The sequence below is a fragment of the Onychomys torridus genome, chromosome 20 (assembly GCF_903995425.1).
Source record: "Onychomys torridus chromosome 20, mOncTor1.1, whole genome shotgun sequence".
NCBI lineage: Eukaryota > Metazoa > Chordata > Mammalia > Rodentia > Cricetidae > Onychomys > Onychomys torridus.
In genome coordinates, this window is record NC_050462.1 from 42,304,333 (window position 1) to 42,319,725 (window position 15,393).

Here is a 15,393-nt window from a genome sequence, read left to right on the forward strand (position 1 = left end):
CTAAGAGGAGGATTTCAGTCAAAACCAAGAGAGATGAATGAAACAAAAACAATGTCAATTAAAGATTAAGACTGGTCATTTGTATACTGAAAGAGTATTAAGCCAAATTACTATTATAGCTCAGGATTTCTCTAAAAGATTTTCCAATGATACTACTATGCTACTTTGTAAAAAGATAGTTCTGGAAAATGCTCCTAAGGAGGCTTATTTAATCATATCCCTCTTAAAAACTTCATTCAATAATAAACTTCTTAAATTTGTTGAATCTGGAATTTTATAAATATGTTTACCCATGTTGTCTTTTGCTAATGCTGATTTAGCATTGCGGCGTGGGGCTGGCACTTTGGAGATCACAGGTAGGGAAGTGAGAGGTCAGCCTAATAGATGATCAAATGCTTATTAACATTTAATATATGTTGTGAGGTACCAAATATTGCATGGTCTCTTTCATTTAGTCTTCATACCAATTATTATAATTGTGAGCAATATTATTAAAGCCCATATCACACTGCCAATGAAAATATAGTTACTAAGTAATTTATTCAAACTTATATAGCCAACAAACAAGACCCAGCAAGGAAATCTAAATGTTTAAATGTCTCTCCCTTTGACCATTATCTTTGACATGTGACAGGTGGGCCACATGTTTCACATAAATATACCGTACTACAGTAGAAGAAACTTAAGCAGAGTATCACAACAGTTACTTGAGAAGCTTGAAAGCTATGGATCCAAACTAGGCAAAGATGTGAAAGGGTCACTTTATGATTTATTTGTTCACTTGCTGGGACATAGTATCTGTTCAAAGCATTATAAGGGGCAAAGGGTTAATTTAGACTCACCATTCAAGGGTGCAGTCCATGTTGGAGGGAAATCATGGTAACAGGAGCCTGGAGCTTCTGATCACATTGCTTCTTTGGTTAGCCAACAGAAAGTGATGAATTCTTGTGTTCAGTTCACTTTCTTCTTTTGAAGGCCGTGATGCCAGCTGATGAAATGTTGCCATCTAAAATTAAGATAAATCTTGGCACCTCAATTAATTTAACCTAGGTAAGCCCTCATTGCCAAGTCAGTGACTTGTCTCCTAGGTAACTACCAAGAACTACCAAGATAACAGCATCAACCATTACAGTCCTTCCTAATCAGGAACCCAGAGAGCATGAATTTGAATCCTGAGTCTTGGGGATTGATGTTTTTGAACCTTTGAGCTTTCCTTTATACCATATCATGTGTATACTTTCCCAAGATAAGAAATATTAACACATATCCATATTAAAACACATGCTATGTCAAGCTATTTTCTCCATGTAAAAGAATGCTCTGAATTGTCTACTCAGATGTATTTGCTACCCCAGGTCATGAGTTAGAAGACAGATGGTTTTGGAGGTAAAGCTCTGATGAAAGACTAATTCGGTGACCTCAAGGGGAAGAAGAATCAGACATGATCAGGAAGGAACCCAGAACACCACTAGAAGGAAGGCAGATGAGGGTCTGTTGGCTCAGCAAAGGTTGAATTAAACATAGGCTCCACATTTGAAAGGTCCTGGGAAGGATGTGGATGTTGTCCTTTCCTGTAAATACATCCACACGGAAGCCATTCCCTTTGTTTCCACTTTCCTCTCACCATTGCAGTAGCTTAAATAAGGATTTTAGAATTATGTCATTCTGGGTTTGAATATTTGCTCTATCATTAAATGTGACCTGAAGAAAATTTCCAAACTGTATCACCTGCAAAATGAGGGTAGACAGTATACTCCAAAGAACAAGAGAAATAATGTCTAAGGTGCTTGGTGAAGTAGATGCTAGACATCTTTGATAAGGAAGTAGTTATCTCTTTTTTTTTCTCAGTTGTATGATTTCAGTTTGAAAATGTTAATATTTTTTAAATTCTGATTTTTCCTTTTTTTTCTCCAGTTCTGTAAAGTACAACGAGTTGAGTGTTGAGTTTCCCACTGCAGAGTGGTACCCCTTAGTTTGGCAAATCATCTGACAGTAAGGAAGGTATATTACTGGATTATTTTAAAAATCCCACCTCAAATAGTAAATTTTAAATGACTTTATTATGAACAGAATTTATCTAAGCAATTAACATTCATTTATTACTTTGCGTGTGTATGTGCATGGGTGTGCATATGCCATAGAACATGCTTAGAAGTCTGGAATTGAAGAAAGAATCTTTTTTTTTTTTTTTGTTTTGGAGCTGAGAATCGAACCTAGGGCCTTGCGCTTGCTGGGCAAGTGCTTTACCACTGAGCTAAATCCCCAACCCCTGAAGAAATAATCTTGAGAGGGAAAAGTAAACAATGTTATTTGAATGACTGTGACTTAAATTACATTATGTTTATATGAACAAGGAAATGACAACGAGATGCTGCTTGATGCTTGAGTCATATCACAATGCTTTGTTTGGAAAAATTTTACTCCCTATTCACAGTTCATATATAGTTGGGCATGGTACCTTATATATGTAATCCTCATTTGTATTTGGGAACCTGAGGTAGGAAGTTTATGAGTTCAAAACCAGCCCAGGCTACATAGTATGACCCTGTTACAAACAACAACAACAACAGCAACCACAAAGAACCATAACAACCAAACAAACATAGTTTATATAAATAGAACCTTCAGTGTGAGAAATTCATATCTCCGGGGGTAATTATGTCAAGGTATCACAAAAGACTTGAACATAGTACAATTAAGAAATGCGATGATGTAATGTTCTTAGGAACTGTATCGCTTTTGTATTGCAGGATGAGTAAGAGATACTTACAGAAGGCAACAAAGGGAAAGCTGCTGATAATAATTTTTATAGTGACCTTGTGGGGGAAAGCTGTTTCCAGTGCAAACCATCACAAAGGTAAGCTCTGCTGCATTCCCCACTGTCTGCATGAAATGGTTCCTTTAAACAGAGTGCGACATTCTGTCTTCACCGGTCTGTTCAATTTTATTAGGTATGGGTTCCCCCTAGCAATTTTCTTTAAGTAAAAATGCAGAGAGCTGTCTTCAAGATGACTTTGAAAGGAGAAACATGGTGTTTTCAGGATCACTGCCAATTTTGCAAATATTGTCCAATGAATGTAAAAATCTACCTCTGTCCCCATCCATTTTTAAAGATAGTGATGTTAAAATGTTGACTTGGTGTGTAATAAAGATGAATTTCAGACTGCCCTTATATTCATAAAGAAAACATTTTTCGTGACGCATATATTAATTGTATATACACAGTACATGCAAAGTTTTCCTTTAGATTTTTTGTAGACTGTGTCTTTTTTGGCACTATGCCTCTCTGCTCATCATTTGGACACCATTTCTACCATAACTCTCAGTAGGTTCTGTTCTTCCACAGAAAAGTGAGAATATTTGTCTATATGTATATGCTGTCAGCTCAAAATGACTCCCTTTTCTCGTTTCTAGCCATTAGACCCAGCATAATGAATGGCTGCCTTTTCCAAATGAGTTTAAATGGGGCTATTTCTGCATTATATCTACCATAATCAAGTATTCATAACCTGAGAAGTCAATTTAGATTTTTCTGTGAAATATGGTTTTGCTATTCAATTCTCTGTCCACCACGAAGGCTAGCAGTTTCCTTCCTTATTCTCTTTTGGAGTGAAGGAGGAATTAAGAGTGCCTTGGATTCTCTAACACATTATCTACACATGTGCATTAAATGGAGCATTAACATGGAGAGAAGAAAGATGTGGTGTGAGAACTGATGTCTTTGTAACAAGCTCCTCCCCCTGCATTTAAAACCAATAAATGAGACTTTATGTGAAGGAGAGTTTTGTTTGTTTGTTTGTTTTTGTAATTCTGTTCTGAGCTATAGAGGTTTGTGTGTTTGCAAATGTACATTTTTCTTTTTGTCTTTAGAGTAGCTCATGGACCTGTCAATCAATCTTTTAATCCTCTTTAATAATTGTTATCTTGGGTTCTTTTACTGTTGCTGTGATACAGAACTCTGACAAGGGCAACTTAATCACAATTCCATGTTACAGTTGATTATCACCAGGATGCCCCAGTTGCAGGAGAGTGAGGGAGCTGGTCACATTTAATCTATAATCAGTATAAATTGCATACCACCATTAAAGCTACCTTAAGAACTCTTAAGTCATGCTGTATGACATGTTAACATAAGAAGAGCTAGGAGTGTTGATATTAACATGATATTTTTCATTTTCTTTCTTCATTTTATTATTTATTTATAAATTTAAAGGATATTTAAATACTTTATTTTTTCTAAATTATGTGAATATGTGCATATCTGTGAGTGGAGATGCCTATGTAGTCTAGAAGAGAGCCTCTGAAACCTTGGAGCTGGAGTTACAGGTGGTTGTGAGCTGCCTAAGGTACTTACTGGGAACTGAACTCAGGTCCTCTGGAAGAGCAGCAAGCACTTTCAACTGATGAGACATTGCTCCAGTCTCACCGTATAAAACACTGCATTGTATAAGAAAATGTAAACTGCCAAATGCAATCTATCGCACACAAGAGAATCTAGGTTGTTCTCTGTTCCATTCCTAACTTGCCACTAATTTGCATAAAGGATTTATGAATGATTTCTCTCTTTCTTTGGCTCCTTTCTCTCTCCCCCTTCTTTTCCTTCTTCTCCCCACTTATTCTTTTTGTCTTGAGTTATTTCACACACAAAATTATAAGGGCAGTGTAAATACCAATTGTATACGACATGATCATAAAGATGAACACAATGTTCTTAACAACACATTGGGAAGTAGACCCCTTCTAATGCTCGTGAACCAACTGTGTCTGTAGACTGACTTTATCCCACTCTGCCTTCCTTAGTGTACTAGCATAATCATTGTTCTAAATGTCCCATGTAGAATTCCTTTATATTTAACAATAACCTCTTTATATGAGCATGAGTGCACATTTCTAAAAGCAATTTCCTTAGCTTGGGTAGTCCTTGAATTTGTGTTCCCAGTAGTATATCCTAAGTATTTAATTGCAATTTTGCTATTTTTTTCCAACAGCGCTTGTAAGGTATGTTATGAAGTATAACACATTGATTTTCCACAGTTGATCCATGCTGCATGAAGTTACTACAAACCTACTCATTCTCTTGTACATAGACATTTTGCATTCTATTTCTTTCCTGTTCTGAACAGTGATCCTAGGAGTATTATTGTGCATTGCTTTTCAGGGCATGTGTGCAAGTTTCTCTGGAGGTCACATTACCAGGAACAAAGTGCTGGTTCACAGAACATCCATGGGGGTCAGCTTGGCCATATAATGCTGAATGGTTTTCCCATCTAATAGCACTGATAAAGTTGCTCTGAATATTTTCTTTTTATCTTTTGTCCTCTGCTCTCTGTGTTTCTTCTTCTGTCACGAATGTTTCTCACTTGTTAAAAATCTTTTATCTAGATGTTGGTTAATTTATTAGTTTTCAAAGGACCAATGTCCCCTTTATTATCCCTTCCATGCAATTATGCATTTTATTATGTAAGTTATGTATATTATTCTGTCTGTGTATTTGTTATTTTAGTAATATAAATGTACCTTATCTATATGGCAGATAATCCAGTTCCACCTCTTCTGTCCCAGTCACCTGTGTAAGGGCATTAGACCCTCACTGGGTTTTCCAAATGCTTCTATAAAATTCCCAGACTGCCTCATCATGGGCTTCACCTGTCAGAGGTGATCTGGCATTTCCATAGCTAACTGTTTGGTAAGGGCTACATGTTTACAGTTGAATTATCTTCCTCAGTTAGACCAGGAATACTTAGGAGCGGTTGCCTATTATAAAGCCAAGACCTTAGAGATAGACATCTGGTGTGTCTGCCCTGGAATGATGGTATTGCATTCTAGGTAATAGGATGAGAACCTAGGATCCCTTCCAATCTGAGCTCCATGAAGAAAAACAAGATTTTCTCTTTGCAGACTGAGAACATAATGGTTGTTTCTTTCTTGCATCTAAAGCATCCTCTGTTCTCTGTCACTCCTATGTAGTGTCCTCTCTTTATACATAGACATGTGGCTTGATGGAGTTTAGTCAAGCCATGCTGATTCAATTACAATAAGGAACTGTCTCTGGTTCCTAACACCTTGGTGATTACTCAGGATAAAAACATTTCAGGTAATCCAGCAGCACTGAGGAACATTCTAGCTAGATACTAGCTCATCTAATTTTTGTAATTGTTGATGAGATGGGTACTATTGCATAACCACTTTTATTGATCAGAATCTGATTAATCAATGCCAGTGGGATTCAAATCTGACAGTCCTGCTCTTTATCGTCATGATATATCTGAGCTGAAATTCTTCACTACTTGGTTTGTTTGTCTGGGTTGAGTCTATGGATTAATATTCTCACAAACACAAAATAGGTGCTGTCCCCACTACCACTCAGGTAGAATTCTAGTCAGATGTTATACACAACAGTGTCTGCTGTGTAGCTGAGTTTTTATGTTACATTTCTACTTTTCAGGTTTTTCCATACCACACTTTAGAGTATATTTCAAATCTCTCAAAACCATTTGCTTTTATATTTTATTGTGTCTGGGTTATTCTTTAGTCTACTAATTGGCTTTAGTTTCATTTATTATATGCCTCTAAAATTGTTATTTTTTTCTGAGAATTTTCTTGCAATTTAATGTCTTTATGTTCTCACTCTTCTTTTCTGTTTTCCATTCCATAGGCTCTTCTAATTTGTTTTGTGAAATAAATTAGCCACTTAGTTCTCTTCAGAAGGAGGGTGTATATATATTTCCTCTACAGCTTTGTGAATGTTTTAGTTTTTGAGCCTTTTATAGGAGTACTGTGTTTAAGTCATTTCCACCCTTCATTTTCCCTCTTCCAGCACCCCCCCCCCCCCGCCAACTTCCTCTCAAATTCATGATCTCTTCTTCTTTAGCAGCCATTGGTTGCCTGTAGTTCTTAATTTAGTGGTGTGTCCTTGTGAAATTCTCTCTATTCCTATCCTCATGCCTGCTGTGTTTTCCTTATGAATGTCTTGTTAAAGCACCCAGATGATTGAGACTTTATGGGTGCGGCTTCCCTCTCATGTCCAGAAGACACTTCTCACAGCCAACTTACTGCTCCTTGGGTATTTAGAATCTGTTTGCTCCCCTCTTCCATCTCAGGCACTGAGGCTGAAGTGAAGGACTGGTGTTGTAGAGGTATTAGCTGGGATCGGCATGCTATAGTCAATTGTTCTCTGCATTTTTTGTGGTGATATTTTATTTGTGCACCCTAATAAAGCTTATCTGGGGACCAGATGAAAAAGCCAGCCACTATATTAAATAAAGAGGTCAGGCAGTGGTAGTGTACGCCTTTAATCCTAGCATTCAGGAGGCAGAGCTCCACCCAGATCTCTGTGAGTTCAAGGCCACACTGGCAACAGACCCAGACATAGTGGCACATGCCTTTATTCCCAGTGCTAGTTAACCATAGAGAGCTGGAGGTCTGTACAGACACACAGGAAGTGATAGAGCTGGGCAGGAAGAGGAAGTGATGTAGCTAGGCAGAGAGAGGAAGTAAGATGGCAGGGCACAGAAAGGTATATAGGTGTGAGTATACAGGAAGTAGCTCTCTCTGGAGACTGAGGAGTTGGTAAGGTGAGGTTAGCTCTGGCTCTGATCTCTCAGTTTTCACTCTAATATCTGGCTCAGGGTTTTTTTAAATTAATAATACCATTTAGCAATTAGTCTTACACATTTTGGCCATTTGTAGATTTCTCTGATGGTCTTTGCTACAAAATGAATCTTCTTTAAACAGGGCTAAGAGCAAACATATCTGTGGATATAAGGATAATATTTAGGATGTAGCTGGGAATTGTGCTGGTTTAGGAATATGGCAATAAGAGTCCATGACCTCACCAGCCACAGGTAGTTGGCTAAATTTACAATGCCAGGTATAAATTTCCTCCTATTGAATGAGCCTCACGTCTAATGAGGTACCTGCTTTTTACCCCCAAAATGTAAGTGTCACCATTTAACTTGGGTATACCTTGCCTTGTTGGCCATTGTTGTGTGTTGTGGGATTTACAGATGGATAGGAGATTATAAATTGCACCATCAGGCCATTCCAGATCTCCATCTCCTTCCAGCAGCACTTACTTTTGTCCAGGATGTTTGCTTGATGTTTCACTGAGCATTCTGACCCCTGCTTACCATGTGCTTTCCCCCTCTCCCACTAACTGACGAACACAGCCAGGGATAGGAGTGCCAAGAGGTGCCCCAATGAATCATTTTTCACCCAGCATATTCCTTTCGGTGGCTAGAGCAATTGCTGCCCAGATTGTCTACCCCATTGATATTTAACTCCCTTGTTGCTGATTTATAATTCTGAAGAGCCTAGGCTGATCCAGTCATAATCAAAGTTTCTTGACAAAAATCAGAACTTCCTCTTTTCTCTGATAACAACATTGCATCTGTAAAAATAAGTACTCCTGGACTCATTGAGTCCATTGTCATCTTGTGGAAATATTTTATATTGGCTACATAATAGAAAAGTTATTTGTTTACTCAATATTTTTTGAGTACCTGCATCAAGGCAGAGAATATAGTAGTCCATAAAAGAGATAAAAGTCTTTGTGTCATGGAGCTTTTATCTCCGAAGTAGGAAAATAGATAAAAAGAAAAAGAAATAAAATGGTATGTTTTATGGGATAAATGCTGTGGAGACTGTATAAAGGAAGAAAGAGGTGTAGGAAGTGCTGAGGAGGGATTATATGTTTAAATAAGGCCTTTGGGCATCACTTCACATTTTTAGCAGGGAGATATCAAGGGGGAAGAATGTTGCAGGTGAAACATCCATAAGTATAAATGTTTCTAAGCATTCTTGGAGACAAGAAGAAATACTGAAGTGGAAAGTGTGCATATAACAGACTGTAAGGAAGAGAATTGTGAACAGGTCATTTCAGAATAGACAGATGTGCACTACGAAATGATCAGCTCAATAAATAGCAGCAGGAATATACTAATGCAATAAATTCTGCTCTCAAGAGCAGCCAAGTGGAGAATTGTGTCACTCCATTTCCTTGAGATGACACAGAGACACCCAAGTCATCTACCGCACCTTATCTCAGGAACCAGATATCTAGAAATCAGAACCTGTTGTCAGTCATCTTAACAAACTTTTGTGCTGTGGGAATTAACAGTCCTTCACAGAGAGACAAATAAGTTTATTGCTCAAGCTGCCTTCCAAAGATTCTGCCCTGAATTCTTACAATTATATTGAGCTGGGCATTTCGGTGGGGATTAGCCAAGAACATTGTGACAGCCAGTCAGAAAACATAAGCAATATTTCCCCCTTGGAAGCAATTACATTAGCTACAGCTTCAGATAGTGGGGATCAGAGAGGAAACATTTTAGTTTAGGTCTCCAAGTTCCCAAAAGAAAAAATATAGCCATTAATCTTATAAAGCTAATATGTTTTTGTGTCTACCCACCACATCCTAACTAAATCCAAAGAGAACAAATCATCACTAAGTGTTTGAGTTGGATACATAGTGTGAGAATTATACAGAGGAGAAAAAAACACCCTGGAAGTTAGTTTGAGTTAAATACAGGTTCTTCTCATTGTAAGCCAATATAATTAATAATCTGAGTTAAAACTCGTGATGGGCTTTATTTTTTTCCTAAGAAAATTTAGTTAAAAATATTTTAATTGTAGGATAAAATAACAATGGTTAGAAAGTTTAAGGGTCACTCTTAAGTTGCTTTCTGGTTTATTTAATAGCTTATTAATTCAAACAACTACTCAGGAGACAGAATATAATACATTCTGTGTCAGTTAAATGTTAGGCATTAGGTCAAGTTCCAGTGACACATAATTGAGCAAAATTGATGGAATCCATGTCCTCATAGAACTTACAGTGTTTTCAGGGAGAACAGTGTTGATGTTGCATGTCAGATAGTCTCAGAGATAAACATTTAAGTACAAGTGATATTAAAGTGCTATAAAGATAAAATTTCAAAAGGATTAGTACATATCAACCACAAAATGAATGAGGGGACTCAGGAGACCCCCCCTCTTTTTTCTTTTTAAGGAAGAAAACTTGATGTAGGATTTGAGTGAGAGAGGGACACAGTTTCTGTGTGCTTGATGGCTCAATATAACTGAAACAAGCTGGCAAAGGGTCGTGGGAACTCTACTAAAGGTTTCTAGCTCTTTTCCATATAGAAAGAATATAGAGGAGTAAATGTTTGAAAAGAAAATGGCAAATCTCTGCCAGAAGAATATGTACAAATACTGTCCAAAACTATTTCCAGTGCTCCCCATAATAAAGACATAAAACCTCCCATCTTCTCCTAAAAACATATGTTTCTAATTAAAATATATTCATTAAATGAGGTCTGTATATAGTGGATAATTCATTTAATTTATTATTTAGAGTACCAATGAATGGATAAAGTCAGTTTTAGAATGATTCTCATTTTCTGTTATTTGGATTCTTCACCATTCCATTGCTAGTTAAATTTTTTTTTTTTTTCAGTAGTAGAGATTGAGCGTTGGGCCTTGTTACACTAGGCAAGTACCCTGCTTCTGAGCTGTGTTCCCCACTTAATGATTCTATTGATTTGCTTGAGAGCCTAAAGCTTTTAAAATTTGGTTATATTCACTGTATATGTTTTAGTTCATATACTTTTCAAATTTGATATTATTCCATATATATATACATATATATTTAATTAAAATTCATTCTTGCCTGATTTTGTCTTTTCCTCTTAGCTCCTCTCAAGTTGCCCTCCTTCCAACTCATTCTATGAATATCTCCCCACCTAACTCTCAAATTGATAGCTTCTTGTTCTTTATTATTTGTGTGTGTGTGTGTGTGTGTGTGTGTGTGTGTGTGTGTGTGTGTTTATGCACAAGCACAGCCTGCTGAGGCCATTTTTGTTGTTTGTGTTTACATGGTTTCGACGCTGACCGCATTGCATTGGGTAACTTTATTTGAGGTTTGTCCCTGGGAGAAGAAATTTGCCCTCTCTCAGCAGACAGTATTTGTCTGTAGTTCTCTGTCTGGTGTAGAACCCAGTGAGATTTTTTCTCCTTCCCTGTTAGCATGTCTATGGATATCACTATTTTTCAAGTTTTATTCATACAGCCATTTCTCAGAGAGACTATTTGATATTCAAAATAATATTTATGTAACTCATAATATATTGTGACCCAATATATGAAAAAGAAACACAAAGAATTTTTAAGCATCTGTAACCCTGCTATACATATCTATTTGTAACCCCTTTCTTACTTATGCTATGATTTCTTCTTGTTTCCTTGAAAACATTTATTTAACCACCTTGTATTATTCTCTAAGCTGTTTTAAGTTTTTCCTAAGTTGTAATAACCTTGTGTGAGCACTGATACGTACAATTAGTTTGTATTTGCCTAACTATATTTGTAGCGAGAGAATTACTAGGTCAACTGATTTCAGTTGTAACATGTTACTATATTTTGACAATGATACTCATAATTATAAAACAACTTTGTGTTTATTTGAGGGTATTTGAAAAAAATAAGAGAAGCATTGGTAAGATAACAATAATACTAGACTCATAAAGCATTCATTAATTAACATTTATGCATGTTTAAAAAAATGCCTCCTGAGCTAAGTTGTAAGTTCACAAACATCTTTTCATCAGCAGGGAACTTACATGCCCATATTTATAAATGCTTTTCAACATTATTTATCATTCTATTAAATCTTTGCCAATTGAATCTCCTTTTAGTTTGTAATTCTTATTAAAGATGACAAATGCTTAACTAAATTTATTTACAATTAATATTTTTATTAATTCCTTTTTCATATCTTTATGAGTTGATTTTATGATGTGATACTATTTTTGTAGTTTATGAGAATGCTTCATAAACGATTAACACTTTATCCTTCATGGTTTATACACCCAGAGTACTAGCAGACAGTACAGGAGCTCTACTTCAAAGGCTTACAGAGTCTGACACTGATTTGGCCCTTTGCTGGGACTGAATACACCCCCCCCCCACACACACACACATACACATCTACACAACTACCCTTTTTTGTAAGAAGAGAGGATGGGTATTACAAACACCTTTAATATTGTTTCTTTATTCTTTTTAAATATGCCCACCTCTATTTTGGTTTTATCTCTTTTAATTAGTGAGTAAATCTTTTCAAGATTTGTTTTTGGTTTCCTTTGCTTTTAACTGATGCCTTGATCTTTTCTTCTGTCTTTGTTCCCAGGATCATTTGCTATGTGCTTGGATCATTTTTTTCCCCTTTTCTCTCTGTGTCTAGTAACCTTCTAGTTTTCACCTTCCTTTGTGGAAATGTTCCTTCATGTTTTATTTTTCATATATGAAGCTAATTCTGTCATCATTAATTAGGTCTTTCTTAGAGTTTAACTTTAACTTTTACTGTTTCTTGTGAGTTCTCTTTGGATAGGTCCTGTAGCTTCTCACGGAGCACATGATCCAGAGATAACAGAAAACAAAAACAAAAAACAGGAAAACAACAAGCAAACTGAATTTTACTTCGAGACCCTTTGCCTCTAGTCATAATATGGGTCATTTCTAAACCCTGGGATACTGACTCATCCTCTTCTTCCCCATCCTTTTGTTGAGCCAAGACTGTCATTTTGGGGTTCCTTTTGGACCTGACAATACTTCCTCTTGAAATTGCTTCACCACCCTTCTAGCAAATACTTTTTCTCATCTCATATATCTGATAGTTTGTTCTGTATCCCAGGTATGTTCTTTTATCTTTCATTTTGATGAAGTATTGAGAAGTTAAAAAAAAAAATGAGAGGTTCACTTATTCAGACTGATGTCTTTGGTGTACCCTTGTGCTTAAGTGATAGTTTGGCTAGGTATAGAATTATAAAGGCATAATTTTCATGTATAAGACAGTATCCATAGGGTTTTTTTTTGTTTGTTTGTTTTGGTTGTGTTGTTGTGAAATTATAAAGCAATGATTGTTGACATCCTATACTTTTGTTATGATCCTTTCTTTTTTTCCTCTCTTCTGTTTCATGGACTGTGATGTAATCCTTTCCTCCTGAAACTGATCATGCTGTTGCTATCTCATCACAGCTATGACATTTACTGGGACATTACAAAAGAGTTTGATAACACCATGGTGATATCAGGCACCTTTGTATTTTCTTATTTTAGTGTAGATGGTTAAAGCATTCCAGCATTAATTAAAATATTGAATTTTCAAACAAGCTAAATTACATTTAGAATGTTTTCCTATTTTTTTCTGTTTAAGGGTCTTTCCCCCCTTTTAGCTGAGAATGTGTAATATTAGGAATTCTAGGTACTTAAAGTTAGAACAAATAGAAATAATTTTAATCTAGTATGCCTCTAGATGCATGCTTTATTTGGCCTTGGACAGGAATATTCACTGTCCTTCCTCTCATATGCTTGTTTATAGTAGATGATTTAAGAATTTTAAAAGGAAAAACCCTGAACTTGAACATGCCTTCCAAAAGGAGAATGATTATAATATTTTAAAATATAGAATAATTTTTTTTTTCTGGTATTGATGGGTTTATAGTTATCAAGTGAAGTTACACAACTATTGCACAATTATACAATCAAAATGATATCATTAAACATTTATTTATTTTTTATTGTGCATAGTTCAAATCTCAACATTTGTTTCCAGGCATGTAATGGACATTGCCAACATACATCTTATCATTTATTTTAAATTGCTTCAGGCATTACTATTCTTCAGCGCATGGCAAGAATTAAAGTGTGAGAGAGTTCTTTGCTTATTTAATTTAGAGCCTAATTTGTTACTCCTGGTTTACTTCAAGCAGGGCTTATAGTTATTTATAGTTTTGCCAAAGGAGAAGCTGCTCAGGGAAAGCGTTGGGGAAGCATTATTTAGACACTCTCCCCTGTTAGCCTTTCCTTATCTTGCTTATTTCTGCCTTGCAGATATATCTGTGACTTCCAGGAAAAGAGAAGCGAATCTGTCACCTTGCATAAACCAATTTTCACCCCTTTTAGGGGTTGGTATGATCCCTGCCAAAAATGAATAACCTAGAGCCAGTTGTTACTTCTGTGATCCTGAAGATTGGACAGTCATAAGCTTTCATTGTCATTAATATCATTTGTAGATGTCCTAAGAACACACAGTTGTAAAATGTTTTGTAGATATGGGAGGATCCCATTATCTTAATCTTCAGGAACTCACTTAGTAAAATATATCAAGAAAAAAAATCATCTGTATATCACTTAATTACTTTTATCCATATTTTTTTCCACAGGTGCTACCTTAAAAAACAAAAACAAAAGACAAAACCGATGGTCTACCCAAGTACTTACATGCCTACTTGGGCATACCAGACTTCTCTGTTCTTGGTTTTGTGAATGCCTTTTAAATCACATCATCAAATCACACCATTCCACAGGTTTTATAACATCTCAAGTTGCCAGATCACTTGAAAATATTTTCCATATTTTTGTGGTTTTGCTTTATCATGGTATATTGAGTGTCCATGTAATAAGAAATCTACTACTTATATGTGTAGCCTTGATCTCTGCACGTTATTTAGTTTAATAAGCAAGACACATGGCTGGATATTAAATTAGCCTATGATGAGTACTCACTTGATCACTTATGAATGACTATGTCAGGTTCCCTAGATAGAGTGTGTGTACATTCACCATGAGTGTGGAAGAGTCTAGGACAGTGGTTCTCAACCTGTGGGCCACAGTGTTAGGAAAGTTGAGAAGCACCACAGTTAGATAAAACAGACTGAAAGGCTCATTTGAAATTGTGCTTAAGATGCTTATTTTGTGTGGGTGCTTAAAGAGGAGAAAAACTTGGATCAGAAAGACTTAGAGTTTTGTTTGATTGCCCTAGAATTTTATTACCTCTGAACATTTTAGTTTATCTCTTAGGACATAGTTAATAATAGATGTACATTTTCTTATACTGGGGTGGTATAGAGATAGAAATGATTGTAAATGTGAAACTTCTTTGAAGGTTAAAATATAAAGCTATTTTTTTTGCTATAGACAGATTTTCCATCTTACTGATCATACTTTTATAAATATTGACAGTCCTGAGAAACAGTTTTGGTAAAGTGCTATTCTTTTTTCCTCTGGATTTTGAGACAAGCTCTCATGGAGTTCAGCCTAATTTTTAATGCAGTATGTTGGTGGCCATGACCTTGAACTCCTGAATTTCCTACCTCCATCTCCCAACTGTTGAGATTATAGATGTATATCAGTACACCCAGCTATTCTTGCTTCCCTTTGCAATATGATAATTCATATTGTGTGGGGGGAGGGGAGGGAGGGAGGAGACTCAGCTCTTGAATTCTTTAACTAAATGTGAAATTCATCTAATTTTTCAAATGATAGTCTATGGGAATATTCTGCCAAAATTGATCATCACCTGTCAGTAGAAAAAAAATCCAAGCTGTTTTGTAA

The 15,393-nt window shown here is 36.1% G+C and overlaps 1 protein-coding gene across 3 annotated transcripts in view; it reads left to right on the top strand.

Moving 5' to 3' along the window:
- Nucleotides 1-15,393, top strand: part of Tafa2 (TAFA chemokine like family member 2) — a 442,456-nt gene that overhangs the window by 305,199 nt on the left and 121,864 nt on the right. For all 3 annotated transcript variants that reach the window (XM_036170015.1, XM_036170014.1, XM_036170016.1), the window contains one exon: nt 2,751-2,857. In XM_036170015.1, the coding sequence (XP_036025908.1) occupies nt 2,751-2,857 (107 nt within the window). The remainder of the gene's footprint in view (nt 1-2,750; nt 2,858-15,393) is intronic.